The 27,309-nt window shown below is 39.9% G+C and overlaps 2 protein-coding genes across 3 annotated transcripts in view; one reads left to right on the top strand and one right to left on the bottom strand.

Moving 5' to 3' along the window:
* Positions 1-9,076, bottom strand: part of POP1 (POP1 homolog, ribonuclease P/MRP subunit) — a 32,197-nt gene extending 23,121 nt beyond the window's left edge. The window contains exons 1-6 of one of the 2 annotated variants that reach the window (XM_045861192.1): positions 8,973-9,064; positions 7,527-7,572; positions 6,847-6,990; positions 3,126-3,293; positions 1,713-1,888; positions 254-502 (exon numbers count right to left, since the gene is read on the bottom strand). In XM_045861192.1, the coding sequence (XP_045717148.1) occupies positions 254-502; positions 1,713-1,888; positions 3,126-3,293; positions 6,847-6,988 (735 nt within the window). In that variant the 5' untranslated portion in view covers positions 6,989-6,990; positions 7,527-7,572; positions 8,973-9,064. Of the gene's footprint in view, positions 1-253; positions 503-1,712; positions 1,889-3,125; positions 3,294-6,846; positions 6,991-7,526; positions 7,573-8,972 lie in introns of both variants that reach the window. The other variant, XM_045861193.1, reaches the window with a different exon arrangement.
* Positions 9,077-9,173: 97 nt separating this feature from the next.
* On the top strand, positions 9,174-21,926 carry RIDA (reactive intermediate imine deaminase A homolog). The gene is made up of 6 exons (XM_045861297.1): positions 9,174-9,331; positions 17,605-17,710; positions 19,356-19,410; positions 19,605-19,673; positions 20,678-20,733; positions 21,440-21,926. Exons 1-6 carry the CDS (start codon positions 9,267-9,269, stop codon positions 21,500-21,502), a joined length of 414 nt encoding a protein of 137 aa, XP_045717253.1. The 5' UTR covers positions 9,174-9,266; the 3' UTR covers positions 21,503-21,926.
* Positions 21,927-27,309: the final 5,383 nt, after the last annotated feature.

Raw genomic sequence — 27,309 nt, 5'->3', positions numbered from 1 at the left:
AAGAAAGCGCATAGCATTGTATATATCCCTCGCAATTGGATAGTTGGCTAATTATTTGACTAATATCAGCCTCCCGTAATACCTTTAGGCTGCTGCTTCATCTCCAGCATTTAGCCAAGTGCCTCATGCTCAGTAATTATTTTTAAAAGAAATAACTTCAGAGAAAGGGCTCCAGCATACCATGAACTATTTTAAGAGTCTCTATCGGAAAGGGTTTAAATGAAAAGAAAAGAAACACCACTGGAAGGCCTACCTGGAGGAGGCAGCGGTTCGTCATAGCTCGGTAGCAGGCTCTGTGGCTCTTGACCGTCGGCCGCTCCCCGAGGCAGTAGCCCCACTGCCTGACCACGTGAAACCGCTTGGCGTGCCAGATGTGCGTCTCCAGCCATATGTTCTTCTTTTGTCTACGGTTAAATTCTAGCATCCGGTTTACGTGACATCTTCGAGCTTTATGGCATTTATTTTTTGAATGTTCTTTTTTCTGATGTACTGCTTTCTCTGCCTGCAGTTTCCAGAACAGAAGAAGCAGGCCCAGTTTGCAACCATTTTGAAACAAAGCTAAGTGTTAGGAATTCCAACTTAAACTAACTTTAGATTCTGTGGAGCCCGTTAAAGACCCCATGAGTTTGCTTAATTTTTTTTTAACTTGGTGGTTTCTCCAGTGAAAGCAGAGAGGGAAGCAATGGAAGGAGTGATGGTTTTATAGGCAGGCAGACCTAAGAAGGAAACACGTCCTTTCACTTAGTAGTTGGGCAAGCTTCATGGACCGTAAAGGTTAGAATATATAAAAATGTTCACCTCAAGCTAACTGTGGCTAACAGTGTATTAGACAGCAAGAGGGAATAAATCCTATACTAGCTTTTGTTGTTATTTTTTGTTTTTTAACCTCTAACATTGTAACTAAACCCAAAACTTAGGACCAAAAAATAGAGGAGTGAGGAAAACCTACACATTTCATGTCAGCTGGGGCTAACAGGTAAATGCTAAATGCTATCACTGGGAAACAGACTTCATGCTGAACTTGAAACTACAAAGTTCCCGTGTGCTTTCCACTCTCAGTCTCTCCCACAGGCAAGCTCAACTTCTGTGGGAAAAGCTCCTCTCCATTAGTCTGTGGGCCCCTTGCGGGTAAGGACTTTCCCTCGATGGGTTCTAACCCCGTGGCCAGCACAGTACTGATACCCAGAAGGCGCACAATACAGAAATTCCGAAACAACTAATAAAAACACGGGTACCTTAGACAACCTCGGAAAATCTAAGCCAGAATTTCCGGTGAAGACAAAAATAATTAGGCTTGAAACAAAAATTAAATTCAAGCTCAAGTTTTCAACACCGAAAAAGTCAAAAGGCAAGTGCTAGGCAATGATGCCTTTTTTTTTTTTCTAATTCTAAGCTGGCCACACACCCAAAATGCAGGATTAAAATTGTTTATCTCGTAAGAAGGTCAGAATTTCATTTTAAATCTGACAGGAAAACATGGAAACATCAACTATTCAGTATCATTGAAATGAGTTTCAAATATTGTATTTAAAAGCAGCCGTAATATCCAACCATCCGCTCATTTTGTGGATGATAAGGGGGTGGGACAGGGAATAAACTGTTAAACCAAAATATGCAAAACGAACACACTGTTTTCAGTTTTCATTTGAACAAAGTCCCATTTTCCTTTAGGAACTACTAACTAAAACATTTACATTAAGTAAAACGTGTACCTCTTTCTGAGCCATCTCCTGTAAGCGTCTCGGAAGGCGTTTGACATTGTGGCTCATGGCTCTTCGTCTCATGTGTCGTGGCAGAGTCTGGAAAACCAGCGAATTCGAAGACTTCTGAGTCACTGCTTTCAACATAGTGCTGATTTCAGCAGCTCGAGCCTGAGCAAAAGTAGAGGCTATTGAAAGAAAGAGCATTGTCATTAAAAATTGGTCTTGAGTTGACATGTTTCTGGTACATCTCAGAAGAAAGATTTGAAGGACATGAACTTACAATTCACCCACTACCCTCACCCCCCATTAGAGTAATACCACTGGTGGTTATTGCTGTGCAGATTGTGAAACTATTCTTCAACTTTTACTTTTTCACATTTTCTAGAAGGGTTCAGTGTCACTTTTCTAATCAAAAAAAAAAAAGTTTCAAGTCAAGATTATGAAAAGCTTTTTAAAACAGAGAACTACACTGCAAAATAATCCCAACCATTTTTAAAGTAAAATAATCACAGAAGAAAACAAAAAAAAGCTCACTCAGGATTTCTGCACAAAAAAAACAAAAACAAAAAATAAAAAACACAAAGAAAACAATGAAAAAAACAAAATTTTAAAATGATCTTGACTCCAAGCATTTTTTCCTTAATATTTTCCAAATATGTGACCATAACTATTATTAGTTTTCTTTACTGAAAACTACTTTTTTAAAAAAAATAAACAGATCACTGGGGAAATTTAAGTGAATTCCTCCAAGAAGGTATAAAGAGAGACCAGAAGGCACCACTAAAGTGCCTACAAGGAATATGGGGTCATGAGGTAGTGGGGGTAAAAGTGATGAAGTAGATGCAGGATGAGGCTAGAAGCGACCCAGAGATAGGTACTTATTAAGGTCTGGATTGCTTTAATCCTCACCTGAGGATGTGTTTACTGATTTTAGAGAGAAAGGAAGAGAGAGAGAAACATTGATGCGAGAGAGAAACATCTACTGGTTGCCTCCTGCATGTGCCCTGACCAGAAATCAAACCGGTAGCCCCCTGGTGTATGGGATGACGCTCCAACCAACCGAGCACACGGCCAGGGCTGTGCTGCCTTTAGAGTGTATCCGATTTGCTGTCACTCTTGGAAAATGCCATGCTGAGGTGTGTAAACTGCATTTTATATTCTTAAAAGGGGGAAGGAAGAAGATTTTAAGTCAAAGTGGAAGAGTTCACAAATAAGAACTGTAAAAGAAAAAAGGAGAGAAATTAAAGAAGGGAGAGCAATCAGACCCAAGTCCAAAGGCTGGAGGTGAGAAGGGCCTGGAGCAAAAGGAGGAGAGCTCTGAGAAGGAAGGGCCAAGGTACACAGAGGGCATTGGAAATCTGGCCGCATTAGAAACGAAGAGCTCACAGTACAATTCAACCTCACCGCTCTATGAACACCTACCTGTGATATACTTGGGAATCTCCTGCGATGTGCCCTCAGGACCTGCTCTCCAGCCTCCCTTTTTCTTAAACATTACTCTGGAGGAAGGCTGCTCACTCACGTCAGGCTCAGGTGGTGCATAGTGGGTCGTTTTGGTTTGCCGTGGTAGTGCAGTTCCAGAAAAAGGATCTAATATATTAAGAAAAAGAAAGAAATACGTTACTCTTATCAGGAATAGAGAATATTTGTTTGGTGGCAACAGCGATCATGTTTCCCATCCTATAACTACCCCACAACATGGCTATTACTGTCCTCCCTTTAACAAGGAGGGGTAATAGGTAGAAAGGTGAATTAACTTGCAGGAGATGACACAGCTAATAAGCAGCATGCTAACTAATCATCTCAGTATGACACCTGAAAGAATCCTGGGTATAACTGATACAAGGGAACTTTTCTCCAGATAAATAGTGCAACATGGACTTTAAATCAAACCCCCCTTAAGTACTACAGCTCACATGACTTTGTATATTCAGTCTTTTATTGTAATTCTCTGGCACACTGAGGTTGGGAGCCCATGCTACATTTGTAAAAAGAAATAAAAGCAGAATCTCTATACAAAAGCCTGGACATTCAAACCATTCTGACTCCAAGACAACATCAAATCCTTGTCTACTAATGGAGAGATCTGTAGAGAATGTTACAGATTCCTGCTTACTTCCATTATGGTGCTAATTATTAAGCCCCTACAAATATGAAGCATGTTACAAAGCATGTCATTGCAAGGTTTAAGATAACATGTTAAGGTTTATCATATGGCATGGTAGGCATCAACTGCTGGCTCTGAATCTAGATCTTATGAATATGAATCTAAAACACATTTTATCAGACACAATGCACACTATTCTTCCAAGTGTTCCCAAAAGGGGCTTGGTCCCCTGCTTGCTGTCGTCCCCCCCTGGCATTTTCTATTGCTGCTCAACGAACACTATCACCTTCTATTACCTTATGAGGTTCTAAAATCAGCACTCTGATTAAATCAAGATAACTGCACTGGTTATTTTTAGGAAATATAGAAGTATAATTTAATGATAATTGATCAAAGAAGACACAAAATATGTCAACTCTAAAAGACAGCCAATTCTCAAGAACTTCCGGCCAAGATGGAGGCATAGGTAGACACACTGTACCTCCTCCCACAACCAAAATAAGGATAACAACAATTCAGAAACAAAGTAACAACCAGAACTGACAATAAATTGAACTGTATAGAAGTCAGACAACCAAGGAGTTAAAATAGACACATTCATCCAGACCAGTAGGAAAGGCGGAGTCAGGCAGCAGGGTAGAGAGGGGTCGCAGCAAAAAAAAAACGGTGGCACCAGGCGCACAAGGCACCCCGGGCACAAGATGGCAGCTGGCAGACCCAGAAAGGTGGCAACTGTGAAGCGAGGCACTGAACGCAAGGCGGCTGGCTGACCGGGCAGTCCCACATTTGTGTGCAGATAAACCAGGCGAAACTGGGGAGTGAGACAGACCCTGCAGCCCAGGGTCCCAGCACCGGGAAATAAAGCCTCAAAACACCGATTGAGAACACCTGTGGGGGTTGAGGTGCAGGGAGAGATTCCCAGTCTCACAGGAAAGTTCGTTGGACAGACCCACAGAGTCCTAGAATGTGCACAAGCCCACCCACATGGGAATCAGCACCAGAAAGGCCCAGTTTGCTTGGGGGAAGAAGCAGCAAGGACTGAAATCCGACAGTGAGTAGAGCAAGTGCCATTGTTCCCTCTTGGACCCCGACCCCACAAACAACACGGTGACTGGGTTGTCCCACCCAGGTGAACACCTAAGGCTCCGCCCCTCAGGCATAACTAGACCGAAAAAAAAAGAAGGCCGAAACAGAAGAACAGATCAAAGCTCCACAGCAAACACAACTAAGCAATGAAGACATAGCCAACCTATCAGATGCACAGTTCAAAGCACTGGTGATCAGGATGCTCACAGAATTGGTTGAATTTGGTCACAAATTAGATGAAAAAATGAAGGCTACGCTAAGTGAAATGAAGGAAAATGCACAGGGAACCAATAGTGATGGGAAGAAAACTGGGACTCAAATCAACAGAGTGGACCAGAAGGAAGAAAGAAATAACCAAACAGAAAAGAATGAAGAAACAAGAATTCAAAAAAAATGAGGAGAGGCATAGGAACCTCCAGGACATCTTTAAATGTTCCAACATCTGAATTATAGGGGTACCAGAAAGGGAAGAGGAAGAGCAACAAATGGGAAACTTATTTGAACAAATAATAAAGGAGAAATTCCCCAATCTGGCAAAGGAAGTAGACTTCCAGGAAGTCCAGGAAGCTCAGAGAGTCCCAAGGAAGTTGGACCCAAGAAGGAACACACCAAGGCACATCATAATTACATTACCCAAGATTAAAATGAAGGAGAGAATCCTAGAAGCAGCAAGAGATAAGGACACAGTAACCCACAAAGGAGTTCCTGACATCAGACTGTCAGCTGATTTCTCAAAAGAGACCTTACAGGCAAGAAGGGGCTGGAAAGGAGTATTCCAAGTCATGAAAGGCAAGGACCTACATCCAAGATTGCTCTATCCAACAAAGCTTTCATTTAGAATGGAAGGGCAAATAAAGTGCTTCTCAGATAAGGTCAAGTTAAAGGAGTAGATCATCACTAAGCCCTTATTATATGAAATGTTAAAGGGGCTTATGTAAGAAAAAGAGGATAAAAAACATGGATAGTAAAATGACAGCAAACTCACAATTATTAACAACCACACCTAAAACAAAAACAAAACCAAAGTAAGCAAACAACTAGAACAGGAAGAGAACCACAGAAATAGAGATCACATGGAGGGTTAGCAACAGGGGAGTAGGAGGAGGAGGGGGGAAAAGGTGCAGAGAATAAGTAGCATAGATTGTAGGTAGAAAATAGACAGGGGGAGGGCAAGAATAGTATGGGAAATGTAGAAGCTAAAGAACTTATGACACAGGGACATGAACTAAAGGGGGGGAATGTGGATGGGAGAGGGTGTGCAGGGTGGAGGGGAGTGAAGGGGGGAAAATGGGATAACTGTAATAGCATAATCAAGAAAATACATTAAAAAAAGAATTTGACAAGATAAAACTAAATAGTTAATGAATAAAAAAAAAGATAGCCAATTCTCATTCCCAATAGTTATTTTCTAAAAAGCCATAATACTGAACCGCTGTTTCTAGAGAAATATATATACTCATATATCATATAGATTGTAATCTTAAATAAAAAAAATATTCATCCTGGTAGATTCTATTTCCTCTATTTTACAAAAGAAAAAACAAGGTTCAGAAGTGTTAAGTGACCTGAGGTTATCCCACAGCTGGAAATCGAACCCCAGTCAGAGCCGGAGCTTCCTGCACGATGCTGCACTGCCTATCCACCATCTCCGTCCTCCGGTCAGCTCTTCATGAGAACTGACATGAGAGCGCAGCTGGAAATGTCCACATGGGGTGAACTGAATTCCCCCCAGCTCTGCACATGTCTACGAATGACCGCCAAGGTGTCATGGCATTAATTTTGGGGTTACAAACAAACTTTTGCAACTAGGTGAATTTGCAAATAGTAACAGTCAACTAACTGTATCTGTTCTTAACTCAACTCGTGTACTCTTTAGATGATGACTATCAAAAGGTGCTGACGAAAGCAACTTGCTCCATGTGGGAGTGGAGAGAGCACTGTGTGTCTTACCTAGTCTTGGAGCTTGGAAAGCTTTTCCACCTCCATTGTGGTGCTTTACTCCTCTATCAGCCACAAAGCCAGAGGATAAGGTCACATTGGTGGGCTGGTTTCTCATTTTCTTAGCATGTTTTCTTTCTTTTGCATTAGACATCTCTGGAAAGAAAGTAATAAATTTAGTACAGGGGAAGGGAATTTCCATTCAAAAATAAAAATAAATAATAAATATTCATGCAACTCAATATACAATAAATCTTCACTATAGGTAGATCAATGATATAACAATGATATCATAATATCACTATCATAATATTGATTTACAGCAGGAATTCAAGACCAGAGCAATCTCTAAGGGAGTCATAAATGGTGTAACACCAAAAACATGATTCAAAAGAAAAAAATAATTCTATTGCTGGAAGAGACTACATTAGTACTCTAGTTTGCACTGCCAAATAAAGTCATGTACCAATGTTGACACTGCAAAAAGTCCATTGAAAGAATGAAAAATGTGGTAAGAGATAAGATTCCCTATGCCATGATAAAATTAAATCTGCAAAAACATTTAATAAAAGTTCTTAGTTGAACATGAGTAGAATCATGAACCAGAATCAAATGAAATATACAACACACTATTCTGATATAACATGCACAAAAACCGAACATAAATTATTGATGTTTTCATTTCTACTTACTGAGATGAGGCCAGCTGCACCTTTAATTTGGAACGGCAAAAGATTTCTATTCGAAGGAAGGATAAAGAACAAAAAACTGGCGGAGCCTGATGGATATTCTCAGTAATTCTCAGTTCTCAAATTTGACATCCCCCTTTCTTTCTCAGTAGTTTCAAACACTTGTTTTCTATTTTGAAATAAAATTTGCAATAACAAAGCCTACCAGACATACAACTTTTAACAATACATGTCCTACAATATGCCCCCAACTGTAATGTAAAGAACTAAACAAATTTTAATAATATGTATTTCCTGTACATAAATATTGCCCAACTGGACATTATGAAAAAAAAGAAAAAGCTCTGAAAGTTCTTGAACCAGAAGTAGGAAAGCCAAAACCTTAGCAGTATGTTAGGACTGAATGAGGAGGGATAAACAGGATTTCCTTACAGTATTACATTTTAGAAGCAGGGCAGGACTGGGATCTTGTCTTTTTCACTACTGTATCTCCAGCACCCAGCCCAGTGCCTTGCACAAAGCAGGGGCTCAACATCTCTTTCTAAAAGGCACATGTGCACTCATAAGTGAAGAAGTGAAGCGTGCTATAATGCATTATAAACAAAACTGAAAATATTTAGTCAACTACCACCCCTTCTGACACAGCAAGACTGAATATCTGCCAAGAGACCAGCCCTGGGGCCAGTTGCTGGATCAAGACAACGATCTTCCTTTTTGAAATCAGATCCCGGTCACTAAGGGTCCAATTCAGGTCAAAGGGGAAGGAATAAAGACCTCTAAAAGCTCCAGAAGCACCAGAGAAGGGAGCAAGGGAGGGGCTGGAAGGTAGAAAACGCTCCGATGGTGCGGTCGTCCCCAGAATGACCCATCTTATTGCTTTAAGGCAGCGAGTTTCAACCCGAGCGACACAAGAATTTTTAAAACATGCAATACCTGATTTTTTAGACAGGGGCACTGACCTCTTTTGCCTTAGATCGTCAAACAGCAGATTGTCAAATAAAGAAATGACAGCAGACAACACAACAGCCGGCCAGTATGAACCAATCAAAATTATACTTATTTTTGTCAGGCAAAAAAGATAATATATTTTTGGTGTGCCACAGAATTTTAGTAATTACGTTATGTGTGCCATGAGATGAAAAAGGTTGAAAATGGCTGCGTTACGGCATAAGTGGGGGTGGGAAAGACAAGCCCAGTCCAAGAATGGCCTCCCTCGGGTGTGGCAATATAGCAAAAAGAAACACTGAAGGAGGTGGACAGCAGGGGCCAAAGGAGGGGCGGGGCGGCCAGAAAGCCCAGGAGCTGGAAACAAGGGAAAAAGAGGATAGAGGGGGCCAACAGGGTCTGAGAGAGAGAGAAGATCGGGGTGAGGGGCGCAGTGCGCGGAAACCAGGTTGGGGGTCGACACACACACACTCCCCTAGTGAACACCAGCCCCTCACGACCTACCTCTCTGACACACTGCGGTGGAAAGCTAGGGCTTCCCAGGGCAGAATGACAAGATCCTGCCACTGTCCCCTCCAAAACTACAAGCGCTGCAAGTGAGCTGGAGGGCGCATGCGCCAGTGCGGCCACTGCCTCCACGTGGCCGGGACCCGCGCAATGACTACAAGTCCCAGAATGCTGATAGAACTGCCCCCACCACGTGTTTGTGTAAAGACTGCCTTCGGCAGGTTGGGACGCGAGAGGTGCTAGTGTACAGGATCATTCTCGCCCAGGGGCCTGAAGAGAAGAGTTTTAGCCATGGCGTCCTTAATCAGAAAGATAATCAGCACCGCGAAAGCCCCAGCAGCCATTGGTCCCTACAGGTAACTGGGCAGTGTAGCGCGGGTGGACCCCAGGCGTGCGGGGTCGGGCGCGGGACTGACCCCGGGGATCAGAGCTGGGGTTGGCTTCAGGATTCATCCGCCAACGTCATCAAATACGCGAGGAAAGCTAACCCGAGAAAGGGGGCAACGCACCCGAATACCCACAGTGAGTTAGTGAGATAGGACGTAGACCCTGCGCTCCCAGGGATTTTGCTCTGTGCAGGGGTGTCGGGCTATGTAGCCAGCCAGAAAAGTTCCTCTGGTTAGAAGTGGTCTGTTTTTGAACTTTGTTCTCCCTTTTTTTAGTGGTGGGCAGTGGGGGGTAAAGCTTTCTTGAGCTATAATTCGCATATACTCAAAATCCAGCCCTTTGAAGTGTACAGTTCAGCAATTTTCACTGTAGTTCGGCCACAGCCGTTCTGTAACCACCGAACATTTTATTACGCCGTCCACCTCTTTCCCCAGCCCCAGGCCACCGCTAAGCTCCTGTGCCTCTCTATGGATTTGCCTGCTCCGGACTTTTCCTGTAGTAAATGGAATTCTACAATATGTGGTGCTTGGTAACTGACTTCTTTCACTTAGCACAATAATTTTCAATCTTTTTCATCTCATGGCACACAAAAAGTGATTACTAAGATTCTGCAGCACACCAAAAAATACATAGTTTTTGCCAATCGGACAGAAAAAAAATAGGTGTAATTTATTCATTCACACCAGACGGCTGTTGTTAGGTTGGCTGTCGTCACTATTTTATTTGACAATCTAAGGGAAAGGAGGTCAGTACCCCTGATTAAATAGTCAGATATTGCATATTTTTAAAATTCTTGCAGCACACTAGTTGAAAATTACTGACTTAGCATAGTGTTTGGCTAACCCTCTTTTCACTCAAAGGAGTAAATCCCATCCACAGGTGCTTAGCAAATCCCTGCACACTACTCAAGACACAAGTTTTTACAGCCCGTATATAGGTGTTTTGTGATTATTAATTCATTTGCTCATGCTTATTTCCCTCTAACAAAGTTCAGTACAAATCATAATGAAGATCATTTCTAAGATCGTCGCACATGCTCTAGCTAAATACATGCATCCTGGCCAGAGCATCTATCCTGTGTACATTTCCACTTTGTTGAAAGTGCTGCTAGATAGAAAAGTTAATTCCTTTTTAAAAAGATGTCTCAGCTTTAAAACTATTGAATCTTATATGTATTCTTGTATACTTTTATTTTCCTAATGTAATTTTTGTTTTTAATTCTTCCCTAAAGTATATCCTGTAACCTTTTTCTATTTTGCCTGTTTAAAATACTCTGTAATGCCCTGGCTGGTGTGACTCAGTGGATTGAATGCTGGCCTGTGAACCAAGGGGTCCCTGGTTCAATTCCTAGTCAGGGCGCATGCCTAGGTTACAGGCCAGGTCCCCAGTGGGGGGCAAGTGAGAGGCAACCACACATTGATGTTTCTCTCCCCATTTCTCTCTCCCTTCCCCTCTCTCTAAAATAAATAAAATCTTCTAACAAAAAGAGAAGACCATTAAAAAAAGAAAATAATAAAATAAAATACTCTATAATGTCTGTTCACTGTTAAAAGAACAACAGCTGGAACCCTTGAACTATGACAGACATGTATTGAGTACCTGCTACCTGCCAAGCACTTCAAGGGGTACAAAAATGTATAAGAAATCAAAAAAGAAACATTTTAATTTAGTGCTTGCTATGGCACACTATGAGAACCACCTTCTTCTGTAACTACCATCCCCATTTTACAAGAAGAAAACTGAAGTTCAGAATGAACCACTGTTAAGTGAAAGCGACAGAGCTTGTCTGAACAGGGCCTGGCTCTCTCCTCTACACCACAGTGTCATGAAAAATAGCACTTATATGTGGCAGAACAGTAATTGTTATAGTAGGGTTAGAAGTAAAATGCAAAGGGTGTGAGGGGTCACCGGAGGTGGGGAATGGGGGTGGCAAAAGAGGAAAAGAAATTGATAACTTGGGGGAGAGGATGAAAAAGATTTAGGAAGGCTCTTCATGAGAAGTAGTCCTTGATTTAGGTTTTGAAGGTTGAATCTGCCACTTACAATACCGTTGTAAAGTTTGACTTTTAAAATATAGTTCACTCTTGAAAACCATGGGTTGGCCCTAGCTGGTGTGGTTCAGCGGATTGAGTGCCGACCTAGAAACCAAAGGGTCACTGGTTTGATTCCCAGTCAAAACACATGTTTAGGTTGTGGGCCAGGTCCCCAGTTGGGGGCACGTGACAGGCAACCACAAAGTGATGTTTCCCTCCCTCTCTTTCTCCTTCCCTTCCTCTCTCTCTAAAAATAAATAAGCAAATCTTTAAAGAAAAAAGAAAAACATGGGTTGAACTGCATGGGTCCACTAATATGCAGCTTTTTTTCAGTACTGTAAATATATTTTCCTTATGATTTGCCTAATAACCTTTTCTCTAGCTTACTTTATTGTAAGAATACAGTATACAGTACATACACAAAATAGGTGTCAATCATCTGTTATCAGCAAGGCTTCTTTTGGAAAACAGTAGGCTATTAGTAAAGTTTTGGGGAAGTGAAAAGTTACACATGGATTTTCTGCTTTTGTGGGGGTGGATGCCCCGTCTTCTGCATTGTTCAAGGGTCAACCTCACTTTGTTAAGGACTTCAACAGGAAGTCATGGGGTGAAGGGCATTCTACGCAGAAGGAATGACTTGAGGCCTAGAGGTAGAATATAAAGATTTTCAGAAGGAAGTTTTGGTAATCTGAATACCAGTTTTACTCTTTTTTTTTTCATTTGCCAAATCTGTGTACTACCTTTATTTTAATTTACTTAACACTTTCTTTGAGATGGCTCACTTGAACAAATTTAAAAAGGAAACTTTATGACAGTACTTTAAATAGAAACCCACCCAATAGAAGGCAACAGTGAAAAAAAAAAACCTTCAAATAAATAATTACTAATTTCTAGCTAGATCCTGCAGTTGGTTCAGAACCCAAGGCCTGTGCTCTCTTTGTTAAAAGTGATAGGTTTCTTTGGCTTGTTTTCTAAAAATGATTATTTTTCTCCATGTAATCAGAGGATTGAAGTCCTCATTGCTAACATTTATCGATGCTTACTCAGCCTTAGGCACTGTTCTAAGTGATTTGTATTCCAGTCCCCACTTTTGAGATGATGAAAGAATGGAAAGGGAATCATTTCCTTACTGTGGTTCAACGTTGGCGTATGACGCACACTTTGAGAAACACTGGTTAGGAGTTGGACTTTGAATTCTTTTGTTTTGCCTCTTGCTAAAAATTAGCTTTCAGCAAAGTCTGGATTGTTATGGCTTCCAGTGATGAACTGAAAGAGTATAAACTTTATTTTATATTCAGTGAGGAGCCATCCAGTGTTTTTGAAGCGGAAGCGAAGTGATCAGATCTCTTTTAGGAAGAGAATTCTGATAGTATTTGAGAAGACATTAAGAATAGTTAAGGGGGCATTACAATAAAACTAAAAGTCAGTGATCTTTTTTACTTCTTCTGCCCGGGGGTCTTACCTCAGAACAAAAGTGACCCTTAACAAAAGCAAAGTGATTACAGAGCCTGGAGCATACACCTGCCTCGATTATGTAGTTTGTTAAAGAAAGCAAGCATGAGAGTAATATCCCTGGTTGGGAGGTGGGGCTCAACTATCATTGTAAAGGTGCAAGCACAAAAGAAGGCAATTGTTATATGAATATGCCAGCATGACAAGGGGAAACCATCAGCTTCGTTGTGGGAAGACTTCAGGATGTGGTGCCTCCTGTGCTTTTCTGTATCCAAAGGGGACACAAAGCCACTAGCAGTGGTACTAATTTTCAATATTCTGTGAAGAAAGAAACACATTCCAACTACCTACTGATAGCCTGATAGAGTGAATTAGACATTTTATAACCACTTGGGAACAATTTTTTTTTGTGCATAGAGTTTGTTAGTTAGTCCACTTTTGAGAATTCTGGGTCTTTTCCAGGAGGAGTTCACATGTGTTGAACTTTCAGTCCCTGGCATGGGGATGGATGGGGTGTTGTCACTAATTAGCTAATCAGCTCAGCACATTTCAGGGACACCCAGGACAGAACCTTGAGAGATTTCCACATCACGATGCTATTATGTTGCTTTCCATTTCCCTGGCACACCATGCAGATAGTCATACAAATTTGAAGTGATAGTCCATGTGGCATAAATTATGATGTGAGAATTATTACTAGGATGTTTTTGAAGAGTGTTACTACCCTTTGACCTGGAAGCAGAATGATACATTTTAAATTTTCTGGAACCTAATCACTGATCTATGGCTAGTAGAATTCTTATGCTCAGGAAGAGTCAACTATTCAATTATTTTTGTGAACAATCTCTATTGATTTACAAGAGTTAACTCACTTAGCTCAGATACTGTCAGAGTTCCAGGAGTTCCTTTTTATGGTAACAAAAAAATTTTTTTTGACCAGTGATAATGCATATGGGCTTGCACTATGGGAAGAGTTAAAGGTACTTTCAAAGGACCACTCGTAGCCAGTTCTACACAGAACAGTTAATAGAAGGTGTTAGCTGATGGTACAGTTCGACCTGAGACAAGCTGACACATTAACAAATTCAACGGTTATCTGTTTGTGGGCTAGGGTGAAAGCCAGATGGTGGAGAATAATTCCTAGACTTTCTAAGTCCTGTTTACCAAGTTTAAATTGACCCTCTTCAGTTCTCCAAAACTGATACTGAAAGCCAGTAGGTCTTCCAAAACAGATACTTTATTGACAGCCAGAGTTGTTCAAGCTACTAAGTGGTTAGAGAGCAAACCATCAATGAGAAGCTATTATGTTCCCACTGTGTGCAGGGAATCACCTAGGCCTGGCTGTGCCGAGACAGCCAGACACTGCCCAGCCTCCAGGGAGTTTGCAGTCTGGCACATCCCGGGAGCTGGACGAACAGAGCTCTATCACATGAGGCAGCGTCCTGTGCCCAGTGTAAGAGGCTCCACCAGAGGACCTCATGGGTTACACATACATGGAAAAGAGAACTTCAAATCCTTTGGTGGACTAAGCAGACCATTAATCAGTAAGGATTTAGCTCTCTGAACAACATTATACATTTCAGCTAACATTTATAATAGCACTCTGGAAATCCAAGATGGAGAAATAAACCTTGTTTCAGAAGTCTTTGATTCCAGTAGAAAATAACTCTTATTTTCAAGACTCTTTTACTTTATTTCCTCCTCCTACTAAACACATTTTAAATGGTAATTCTTAAAAGACGAAAAGGAAGATTCCCAAGTGTCAGGAACAAACAGAAAATCGAGCCCTGGCTGGCATAGCTCAGTGGATTGAGCACAGGCTGCGAACCAAAGCATTGCAGGTTCAATTCCCAGTCAGGGCACATGCCTGGGTTGCAGGCCACGGCCCCCAGCAACCGCACATTGATGTTTCTCTCTCTCTTTCTCCCTCCCTTCCCTCTCTAAAAATAAATAAATAAATAAATAAATAAATCATCTTTTTTTAAAAAAGAACTATAGTATTTTAAAAAACAAAATTGAATCAGAGCCGAAAGAATGAGCTGATGTGTGAAGCCCATGAGGATTTAAGACTTGGGTACAGGCCTTAGGAGCCGGGGTTCTAAATTCCCACGTAGAAATAGAAGATGATGCCTTAGGTGTATACGTTTGAGGTACTGGAAGGAGACGCCTCCACAGAGCCTAGAAGAGCGATAGTGAGAAGCCAATGAAAAGAGGATTAGAAAACTGTATCCACAACCCTGTCAAAGCAGGAAGGAAGTGTGCGCTGTGCCCTGAGCCTCATGTTGAACAGTGTGCAGAGCACAGCAAAGGCAAAGAGAAGAGATCACCTAGAAAGCCACGGCATCACTGACAGCAGACTTCGCATCAGCAATAACCAGGGCCAGGGGGCCATGCAGGAATCTTTCAACTGCTGGAAAAACTAACATCTAATTCTGCATCCAACTAAAATTTCTATTTTAAAAGTGAGGGCAAAATAGACATTTTTCTCAAAGTCAAAAAATTTGTTAGAAAAAAAATTCTAAGTCCCTGCTAGGGGAAAAAATTACTAAAAATATACCTCAATAAGGAGTGTGTGGAACCAAAAAAAAAATCATGTAAGTAAATCTAAATAAGCCCTGACTGTAAAAAAACTAAAAATATACAGAGATGGGGGCTATGGGGGTGGGGAAGAGGTAAAGTGAAAACACAATAGAACTAAAATAATAGAAATAAGGAGGGGAGAGCTGAGTTTTAACTAAAGCCCCTCTTGTACTACTTAGAGGAAGCTGGATAAACTTGGAAATTTAGGGCAAATATGTATGTAAAGATGCAAGAGTAATTACTAAATTAGTAATAACTAAATTAGAATATAAGTTTCCTTATTTCCAAACCAGAAATTTAGGAAATAAGGAAAATTCAAAACTTCAGAAGTCAGAAAAGGAGGAGGAAAAATCAAAGCATGAGACACAGGAAAGTTGAGAATAAGAACAACTCTTAAGTATATGGATAAATGCATTAATGTAAACAAATTAAACTCCCAATTTAAAAAGGATATTTAGATTAGAAAGTACATTGCATTTAAAAGAAACAATTAATTCCACAAAAATCCACTTCAATTGGAAGGGTGCTCCTGTTTCTCTTGAATAAAGTGCTGTACCAGTCCAGCAAGCTGCTGCAGCATCTGAACCCCCTGACTGATGAAGTTACGGGAGCAGCAGGTGAAATCCGAATTCACCAGTGCATGGACAACTTGTTCTTTGGGGAATCAGTAAACTTCTCTGCAAAAGAAAACAGCTTTATACTCTACTCCCATTTCTCAAGAGAAGCCTTAACAAGGCAGTGGTTCAAGGGATAAAGTGACTTTTATGACCTTTTCCAAACTTCTTTCATGAGTTTTGGCACACAGTCTGTGATGCTAATGTAAAGGCAGTGATTCATAGCGACCAATGCGGCTTCTTCCTTCAAAGCAGCAAAACCAGATGTGTTACCAGGTACTTCAACAGTTTCAACGGCAGGCCACTTTTCACTGTTTTGTCTCTCTGTGGTCTTCACAGTTTCCAAAATGGGTTCACAAAACAAGAGTTTTTTTTTAAGATTTTATTTATTTTTAGAGAGAGGAAGGAACGGAGAAAGAGAAGGAGAGAAACATCTATCGGTTTCCTCTTACGTGCCCCCCAACCGGGGACCTGACCCAAACCCCAGACACGTGCCTTGACTGGGAACTGAACTGGTAACCTTCCGGTTTGTGGGATGGTGCCCAACCTGCTGAGCCACACCACTCAGGGCAAAACAAGAATTCTTGATGGCATCAGTAGGCTTTTAAAGGATAAAATAAAGAAACTAGCTTCCCTGAGAAACATCAGAATTTTATTTGGTTACATACTGAAAGAAAATGGCATAACTTTTCCTTTAAATCTTCTATTTGCAAGACTACCAAAAAAAATGGCAATAATTCTAGAAGAATAATGTCATCTGAAAGGAGCCTTCTGCTCCTGGTCACAAACCATTCAGAGTTCAGACAGCTTCACCAAGGCCTCTGATCATATTAATTTTGCTCACAAGATTTTGTAAAAATGAGGCTTTCATGTTGGGGCAAAACCAAATTTAGGGAAGGTTCCAGCCTTTTCCAATTAAGCCACCTTCTCGTCAAAATGAGTCACACTGTGCAGTGTGTTTTCTGGCTGGGTAGACTCAGAGACTTCTCCAGCTTCGTTGGCTTCTGGCTTCTGTCAGCGAGGACCCTGCCGGACAGGAAAAAGCATGACTTCGTGTCTCTCCCCACACACGCAGTCTTCAGCGTGAGATCAAAGGATACACGAGTTTTGTCCCACTCTTTTTTATTGTGTTTTTAAAAATATTTTTCCATTTAAACTAGACTGCATAAATACAGATAGCATGGTAAATTTGCCTTGATCTTATCAATGGGGAGCTGATAGAGCTCCACATAAGGCAACAGTGAAAACTGTGCGAAATCAAACTGGATACCCTTTATTAGCCCATTTTTAGTGGGTTATTTTTCTTTGTATTACTGAGTTATAAGAGTTCTTTATGTATTCTGGATGCAAGGCCTTTGTTTTGCAGATATTTTCTCCCAGTCTGTGACTTGTGTTTTCATTTCCCTAAGATGTTTTTCAGCAGGCAAGTTTTTAATTTTAATGAAGTCAGTTATCAGTGTTTAATATTACATTTTGTGCTTATTGTGTCCATGCAAAGAAATCTTCTAGCAGTGCACCTTACATTGATATTTTATCTGCACACTGCATTTCTGTCCGTTGCAGTCAAGCCGTGTTGGTGGACAGGACCATTTACATCTCGGGACAGCTGGGCATGGACCCTTCAAGTGGACAGCTTGTGCCGGGAGGGGTGGCAGCAGAAGCTAAGCAGGCGAGTCACTTTCCATGTGCGAAGTTTTGTTCCGTGCTACATTTTAACCTTGAGGAGTATTAAAAATCCAGTTGGCTGATTTGCTTTAAAGCAATTACCAGATAAATGCTTTTTAAGTTACTTATTGATTTCAGACAATTGTATGTCAGTAGAAAGTTAGAAATCCAATGAATTATTTAACAAACAAAAAAGACTGTTCTTTCCAAGGTGACTTTAACCTGAATTATTGGATATTAACTAAACTTATTATGATAACCATTTCATGATATATACTTATGTCACATTATGTTATGTACCTAAAACTAATACAATGTTTTGTCAATTATATCTCACTAAAATGGGGAGGGGGGGCTGAATTACTGAAATCAGATAACATCTTGCCACGTCCATGAGGATTGGGAAGTTTATTTTCCATGCCACCAACCTGCCCAAACCACCCCACGACCCACAGAAGTGAAAGTCAACACCTGTTAGTGAAAGAGAAATACCAGGATTACATGCAGTGTGTTTTTCTAAATAAGACTGGGGAATCAATCTAACCCAATAAGTAGAATTACATGATAATTTAATGCATTCACCAAGTCATTTGGGATATCCAAAGACATACAGTAACCTAAGTGTCCACCCATAAGGAGCTAGGTAAATCATGTAATAAGTGCACTGCTTCTTGGCTTTCCCCCAGTGGGATGGGTCTGCCCGAAGCTGTGATGAGACATTTTCTCCTTTTGTGCGTAAAAAGCCTGGGTTGAAGTCGTTTCCTCAGGGCTGGAATGTGTGAAATTCTCAGGGTTTAAGAAGCTGAAACAGAAATAGTTTCTGGGGTTCTTAATGCTTTATCACCTTGATACCATCAATATGAGCCAGCAAGGAAGCGTTAAAACATGCTTTCTTTTAAATAATATTTGATTTTAAAGAATTCTTTTCCCTGTTTCTCAAAAAAACCCCAATATATATTAGTAAATTTTATTTATATAAATGTGTGTGTGTGTGTGTGTGTGTGTATTTGGCAGTCTGGCCTTTGGAAAAACATAGTTTTTATCCTGTCCTTTTTTTCAATTCATTCTTCATCTCAACTTTACTAGTCACATTATAATATCTGATGATATTTTTTCTTTAAAAAATAATTTAGATAGATAATACATAAATAGGGCAAAAAACTCAAAAGCCACAGAAAGCATATACAGTGAACAGATGTCTCCCACCCTTCCTCCATCCGCCCTCCCCAGTGTCCCTCATCACTGCTCCTTCCGTACAGTCAGCACAAGAACCAGTGGCATGTGCAGTCCAGAGACAGCGCCAACACCAGCATGCACGTGTCCTCAGTAAGGTTTTTTGAATGCCTGCATCCTCACACACACACACACGTGGTAACTTACTGTGCTTGCTACTCGAGTCTTGATTTTATTTCATCATGTAACAATTTATGCTGTAGAGCTCTTCATGTTAATTTAGTTGTATGGATCTACTGCAATTTATTCCGTATTTATTTAGAGGTAGCCTAGAAAGAGTAGAATTTCCTAAAAAGAGAAACTTTTTCTGCAACATAAGCTGCTCATGGAGGTACTAGCGAAAGACGGTTTATTGGACTGAAGTAAAGCTTGACTGTAATGTCAGTGCCTCAGGCCTCCCTTGCCTTGGTTCGTAGGCTCTCACCAACATGGGTGAAATTCTGAAGGCTGCGGGCTGCGACTTCACTAATGGTGAGCTCCTTTTTTTTTTCACAAGGCATCCAGTAATAATGTCATGCCATATCTTTGTTCCTTTTTAGAATAGTTTTAATTTCACTCCCATTTTAATCAAGACAGCCAGTTATAGACCATACACTGTTAATTTTAAGTCATGTTTTGGATCAGATCAAATAGCTAATCCTAATGACAATGTATGTATCTTCTAGTGGTAAAAACAACTGTTTTGCTGGCTGACATAAATGACTTCAATACTGTCAATGAAATCTACAAACAGTGTAAGTAATTTGGCTTCAGTACCATTTTCCATTTTAAAGAGAAATCTACTAACTTTAATGAGTGTGCACTATGAACTAAGAGTGAGAGGAGATGCTAAAGAAGTGGTCATAGGTGTTACCCTAAAAGAACGCGTAGTCTGGTAGGACACACATAGTGTGCCTCCATGAGAAAGATTCAACACATGTACGTTGTATTCCCTAGAATAACACATGATACCCCTACAAACCCATTTCCCTGCAGCTTAATCTTGTTACACCATTCTCAGGTTTTTACACCCTCCAAATACATATATATTTTAAAACAGATTGTATTATTGCTATGATATGGTCTATCCACCATCTCTCTTCCGGCGCTCTCAGAATCATTAGCTGGTTAGTTATTTAACATTTCCTCACGTGCAAAATGGAAATAAAACCTTAAAGCATGTTGGAATGCTTAAATAAGCTAATACAACATATAAACATGTTAAAACAGATGCCCATATGTTATAAGCACTCAGCAAATGTTCTCCCTACCTATTAACATTGTTGTCTTAGTGGGGAAATGGGTGTCCCTGCCAACTGGCGAGATGAGACTAAGGTGTAGCATGGGAAAAGCATCGTTACTTAACTCCGTCCTGAAAAAATGGCTAGGAAGCGGAAGTTAGCAGTGAGGGCGCCAGCCAGAACTGCTGGAGATGGGCAGCTGTTCCCTCTTTAGATCATTATTTTCTAAGGATAACTTCAAAAACAAAATGCTTTTCATGTCAAACAAGGTCAAAGTATCAGAGAATGTATTTTCATTTTTTTCTGGAAAGCTAAGACATTATAGAAAGTAGTAAATGTATCACAGGAGTCTTATGGCAAAATATTTTATCAAGCAAACATGAATGTAAGCCTATTTTTCTCAGTGTTGCTTATGTCTAAGAACTGAGAAATCTATGAAGTACTCACTTTCCAGAGTCTTGATTATGCAGTATTGAGTAATAGTATGGGTCTAAAAACTAAACATTTTTTAAATTTAGATTTCAAGACTAATTTTCCTGCAAGAGCTGCTTACCAGGTTGCTGCTTTGCCCAGGGTAAGTACACTTTAAGATAACTAATGTACACAATTTAAAATTTCTACATTGTTTTCTGAATGTAACATAGTAAGCAGTGTAGCGGGAAATTTCTAAAAGGAAATTAAATAGTCCCAGCCTTCCAGGGACTTAAAATCTAAAAGGAAACACCTAATATTACATGCATGGGGAAAAAATTAAGAAACTTAAGACATTTTAAAAATTAGTCTTAAAATTTCAGAAAATTAAAAATTAAGGCCACACATAAACACAGCAGAATCAGAGTACTTAAATTGTGGGAAAGAAGTAAAATAGCAGCTGTAGTATTTTGATGTTACTTAGAGCCTGTATACATAGAGCCAGGCTTGTGAGTGGTTATTTTAGTTCCTTTAGTTGGTGGTTACTTGAAATGATCAATACCATCAAACTTATGATGGTATTGGGTTTAGAAGAAGGAGCTCTGAACTTGGAATCACAAGATGTGGGTTTGGAGAGAAAACACCTGTCTGTCAAATAGAGCTGCTGTGAGAATCACGTGATCTCACGCACAAGAACATGATTAGCCTAGTAACCTGGCTGTCGTAGATTCTTAGTGGATGTGCCCCTCTCCTATCCTTAAAAAGTTTAATGTTAAATATGCTGCATTGCTGTATATTTTTAGTAGATATTATGGAGCTCATTAATTTTTAAAAATGATCTCAACGTTGCTTCCTTGTTTTCCTCACAGGGAGGCCGTGTTGAGATCGAAGCCATCGCCGTCCAGGGCCCTCTCACAACAGCTTCACTCTAAGCGGGCCGAGTGCTGTTTAGTCTGGAATCTTCATAATGTTTTTAAATTAACATCTTAATTTTTATAATCGACGTTGGAAAGTGTACGACTGACTAAAATATCTGAAGTGTTATGGAAATATCATATAATAAGGGGAATGGAACATGAATTGAAAGTGAGATGACAAATCCAGTTACCGATACTATAAATTTCATTTATGCACTCAGATTACTGGATGTGAGGAAAAAGAGTACACCTACTTCAATTAAGTCCTTTTAATTTAATGTTGTGAAATATTCCATTCTCTTGTCAGACATGTGATTCAGCTTTTACTTGAGAAAATATAAAGATTTAAGTTTGAATGGTAGAGGTAAGGGAGAAGAAAGTGGACCAAAATTTTATATAACATTTTTCTAATGGCAATAAAATAGACATGCATATTTTCCGTGGTGTGCTTCTGTCCACTTATTTTTAACAGTTTAATTTCTACACTAGAGCACATTACCTCGTTAAAGATGGGGGACCATGGAGGGACCTTAAAACACCACCTGTTTTTTTCTCAAAGCTTTTTTCTGACTTCATACATTTTTACGCTGTTGGAATCCGACTATGTGTAGACGTTTTGTGTTTGTTCTTTAAAGTCTTTTAACATTTTTAGACAGCTACTACATGACTACCTCCATGTGGTAGACTAAATTTGAGCACAAAATTTATATAGATCGATAAGTCAAACTCTCTTTCAGTCACTCTCCATTCCACTTACCTCCCCAAAGAGAACCTCTGCTAGGACTTTAGAACATGACCAGCTGGTGGTTTTCTGCTTGTACACACCTGGTCGTCGAAATGCAGTTGTGGCTTGTTCACACAGATGGAGCTTTACTGTGCATACGGGGGCAGGCAAAGGCAGGTTTACAGTCATTCACATGGAAAGTAATACAATGATTAATCAATAATAACACAAGAATAAACTCTGTGTTTTGCACACCCACAACTATAAACCCACTTTTGTGCCCCACCCTGTATTGTTCTATATATACTCTCTTGTGTCTTCAAGATCTTAAATACATACAGATCTTCCCATTTTTAAAACTATACCAGAGTGTTCTTTTGTGTTGGATATACCTTAGGTGATTTAGGCATTTCTCCAAACGATTGGTTCTCAAAATTATTCTCTTGTGCCACTTAACAAGGAGATGCATTCTGAGAAATGCACGGTTGGGTGATTCTGTCATCGTGCAAACATCACAGAGCACACTTAGATGGAATAGCACACTGCACACCTAGGCTACCTGGTGTAGCCTGTTGGTGCGAGGCTACAAGCCTGTGCAGCGTGCACAGCATGAGAGTAAATCAAGCACAAGAGAAACAATGCATCCGAGACGTGAATGCCGGATGTATCAGGTTGCTGCCAGTATAACACAGCACACTGTTTTACAGCACATTTTTTGTAAGTAGAAAGCAAATAATGACTAAAAAGTATAGATAATAAATACATAAACCAGTAACAGTCATTTGTTACCATTTTCAAGTGCTATGTCCTATACACACTGCATTGTACTTGCATAGGACTGGAAGCACGGTAGGTGTATACACACCAGCGTCACCACAAATGGGAGCAATTCATTGTCCCACGACCTGATGGCAGCTGTGACTTCACTAGGCAATGGGAATTTTTCAGCCCCATTAAATCAAATCACCTGGGACCACAGTGGTATATATGGGCTGCATTTATTAAAACATCACTGTGGGACATATGACATGTTACAGCAATACTGCTGTAATGTTCTCACACATACAGATAGTATCCTTATGTACACGTACTTTTTCAGGTTATTTTAGAAATGTCATGCTACTTTGAAAAGCTCAATCAACTGAAACATAATATTAAAAGCAGTCAAGAATGGATTTGGGAGTAATCCCAAGTGGGTTCTAGGCCCAGGTCTTCCACTTAGCTCTATAACCTTCAACTACTTATTTAACCTCTTTAAGCTTCAGTTTCCTGAGATAATAATTGTATCATCTCAAAGGGCTGTCATAAAAATTAAGATGACATATCGGAAAAGTACTTAGTACTGTCTAGCATAGAACAAAGGCTCATAAAAACTATCACTATTAAGCAGTATTTAATAATTATAAGTCATCACATGGAATATTGGTCCAGGTCAAACAAAGAGTTTGTGCTCTTTATTAAGAGAAGTATGAGGTCTCTTAAGGAGGTGGGGTTGGGAAGTAGGGCAACTGTGAATTGACAGAATGAGATTAGATACTGAAAACTGTTTTAGACATTTTTGCATGAAGCAATATAGTGTAGTGGTTAAGGGCATGGACAATAAAAGCCAAACCACAAATCCTGTTCCACCACTTTGGGCGAGTTACTTAAGCTCTCTGTTCCATTTCTCCTGCCATGTGTCTTCTCTGTTTCATCTGTAAAATGGTGATATTAGCAGTACCTACCTTATAAAGATGTAAGGATTAAATAAATTAATACATATAAAGCACTTAGAATAATGCCTGGTACATATCGATGATGATAGAAGGCTTTCTATTATTTGACAATAAAAACTAATGAGCTATCAAGTCACAAAGAGAAATGCATGTTGCTCTGTGAAAGAAGTCAGTCTGAAAAGGCTACGTACTCCAACTAGTGTAAGCAAGCAAAAAAAAAAAAACCCCACAAAATATCCATAGACTCACATAACAGAGAAGTCCAGAGTACACCTGACCTTAGGTGTGCGTGCTCCAGAAACCTCATGGCACCATCTGTCTCTCAGGGGAAAATGCCGCAGCTCCAGACACACAGACTACCAGGGTGCAAACCCCAGCAAAAGGACATCACTTCCTGCTGTCTCTGGCAGGAGAGTCTCAGAGAAGCCTCTGACGGATGCAGTTCCGGTTAGGGTCCCATTCCTAAACCAATGACTGTAGCCAGAAAATTAGGTAACTGTCCAGGCTGGGCAAGGGGGACATGGTTATAGATAGGTCATGACTTCAAATGCAAGCCCTGAAGAACTGGAAATAAAGTGCTGGTACCCAGGTTAGTCCACTTGTCAGTGGCTGGGTTGGGATTTTGAATCTTCTCTCCACACTAAAGGAAAATCACTAGATTTTGTTACCTGTGAAAAGGAACACTTCTGTTAGCCTTTCAAACATACAGAAAGAGCTATCCCTTCGAAGTGTGTTATCATTACTGAAATTATCATGAGATGTCTAAAAACAGTAACCCGTATTTTCCTGCTGTGGTCATGTTCTTTGTCTTCCACAATGTGAAGTTTGAAGAATGCCTTTTTTTTTTTGAAGGACACAATGAGTCAGAAGTAATTTCAGATGTTCCTGTAATAAACTCAGATTAAAAATATACTGAGAAAAGCTTTCAAACATTGTATTATTTCTATTTATTTAATCAAAATTGTAAATATGGAACCAGAAGTACAAAATAATGTTATAAGGATTTTGGCCATATTTTCCCCTACAGCCAATTATATTTAGTACTGAGGAAAGTTTCAAGATTACCTGAGAATAAAAAGCATTTGTCATCAACAAGTCTTTACAGAGTGACGAATCTGTCCTGGGTCCTTTAGAGCACTGCCCTGCCCTCTGAAGAGCTTACAATCTTTTCTCTAGCATTTGCTCAGCAATTCAAAAGTATTCAAAATAATGCCAAATAAAGTATTTACTTTTAGTGGTTTTTTTTCCCTAATATCAAAACTTATCAGCAATGGGTGGGTGGGCTGGGATGGAAGCAAAGGACAGAAAACTGTACTTGAACAATGATTAAAATAAAATCAGAGAAAAAAACTTATCAGCAGTTGTTTTCAGCTAAGTGCTAATATAATTGGGCATAGTCACTCTCTCTATAACACTAATCAATATTTACTACAGAGCAAGTTTTATTGGAACATTCTCTTTAACCTACTCACTCCAATAGGCTCCAGTGAGGAAGGCCCAAAAGTGCTGTTCTCAGCAGTGCAATAGACAAAGTCCTGCTAATAGTTGTGCTTTGGCTAACTTGTTATTTCAACACTAAAAATAATAATCCCTCATATACATCAACATGGCTTTTGATTGAATTATATGTAATATTTAGATTTCACCTTTTAAGGTTTATATTTTCTGAAGTTTGTACCATGAACATCTACTCATTTTATACTAAGAAAAATTATCTTAATAATAAAGGAGTCCTTCTTTGCAATTAATCACTGTAGCCACACTCAAGTACTTAGATAAAAGTAGTGTTGTTTTTATCAAAAAGCTTTTTAACCAAATTATGATATCCAGAAAACTTGAAGCAAACCCATACTGATCCACTAAATAACCACTAGTTGAAATAAACAGTTTGCCCTCACACTGAATTGGTTGCTTCTTGCATGTACCCTGACCGGGGATCAAACCTGCAACCTTGGCATGTTGGGACAATGCTCCAACCAACTGAGTTACATGGCCAGAGCCAACTACAGTTACTAAGAAAAATTTGAGAACTATCTATATTCTACAAGAAAAAAAGGCAAAATCCAAAGACACATGAAATGATGTTCAATATCGCTAGCTATCAGAGAGATACAAATTAAAACCACAATGAGATACCACTTCACACCAGTCAGAATGGCCATCATAAACAAAGCAACAAACAACAAGTGTTGGAGAGGTTGTGGAGAAAAGGGGACCCTAGTGCACTGTTGGTAGGATTGCAGACTGGTACGACCACTATGGAAAGCAGCATGGAACTTCCTCAGAAAACTAAAAATGGATCTGCCTTTTGACCCTGCAATTCCACTGCTGGGACTTTATCCTAAGAACACTAAAACACCAATCCAAAAGAACCTATGCATCCCAATGTTCATAGCAGCACAATTTACAATAGCTAGATGCTGGAAGCAACCTAGATGCCCATCAGTAAACGAATGGATCAAAAAACTATGGTACATTTACACAATGGAATTCTATGCAGCAGAAAGAAAGAAGGAGCTCCTACCCTTTGCAACAGCTTGGATGGAGCTGGAAAGCATTATGCTAAGCGAAACAAGCCAGGCGGTGAAAGACAAATACCATATGATCTCACCTTTAACAGGAACCTAAACAACAAAACAAAGAAACAAGCAAAATATAACAAAAAACACTGAAATAGAGGACAGGCTGACAGTGACCACAGGGGAGAGAAGAGGGAATTTCAGGGGAGGATGGGAAGGGTTTACAGGAACAAATTTAAAGGACACATGGACAAAAACTAGGGGGAGGGTGGTAATGGGAGGGAAATGGGGAGGGTTGGGTGGGTGGGCTGGATTGGGAGTAAAAGGGAGAAAACTGTACTTGAACAATGATTAAAATTAAATTAAAAAAAAGAAAAAAGAAAAAAAAGGCAGATGTCAAAACAAAACTAATATCCCTTGGTGGTTTCTCAGAATTATTTTTTCTAGAAACTGTTAAGGCTTGCAGATCCCTGTCCCCAGCAGCTGACAGTGTAGCATGCTTATTCAGGCTGGTAGCACACCATTAAACTGAAAGGGTGACTTACATTCTTAGAATATGGACTGGTCCTTCTTCCACCTTCAAAAGTTAGTAAAGCCTGGATTTGGTCTGGAGACTTCTTTCATTAGGCACAGAAGTGGTATTATTATTGTTAGCTTGCAATATCTCAAATGTTGTCCAGTAAATTAGCTGAGTGGTATTTCTGAGGTAAAGCTAAAAGCCTACAATTTTACTCTGTGTGAATTAGTAATACCAGGGAGCTCCCTAACTTTAGTTAATAGTAACAAAAACTCAAAAGAGCAATTCCACACCTATCAGCGGCTCTCTGAAATTACACTGATTCTCTCTGTGCAGTTAAACCTCGA

The sequence above is a fragment of the Phyllostomus hastatus genome, unplaced genomic scaffold (genome assembly GCF_019186645.2).
Source record: "Phyllostomus hastatus isolate PE091 unplaced genomic scaffold, TTU_PhHast_1.1 phas_scaffold_21, whole genome shotgun sequence".
In the NCBI taxonomy this organism is placed as follows: Eukaryota; Metazoa; Chordata; class Mammalia; order Chiroptera; family Phyllostomidae; genus Phyllostomus; species Phyllostomus hastatus.
Note: the sequence above shows the minus strand (reverse complement) of the source record. Positions and strands in the feature narration are given on the sequence as shown.

Excerpts from the sequence above, each read along its gene's own strand:
- RIDA (XM_045861297.1), top strand. The coding sequence starts at position 9,267 with ATGGCGTCCTTAATCAGAAAGATAATCAGCACCGCGAAAGCCCCAGCA. Across the intron at positions 9,332-17,604 it reads GCAGCCATTGGTCCCTACAG|TCAAGCCGTGTTGGTGGACA; the intron begins GTAACTGGGCAG and ends TGTCCGTTGCAG. Across the intron at positions 19,674-20,677 it reads CAATGAAATCTACAAACAGT|ATTTCAAGACTAATTTTCCT; the intron begins GTAAGTAATTTG and ends TTTTAAATTTAG.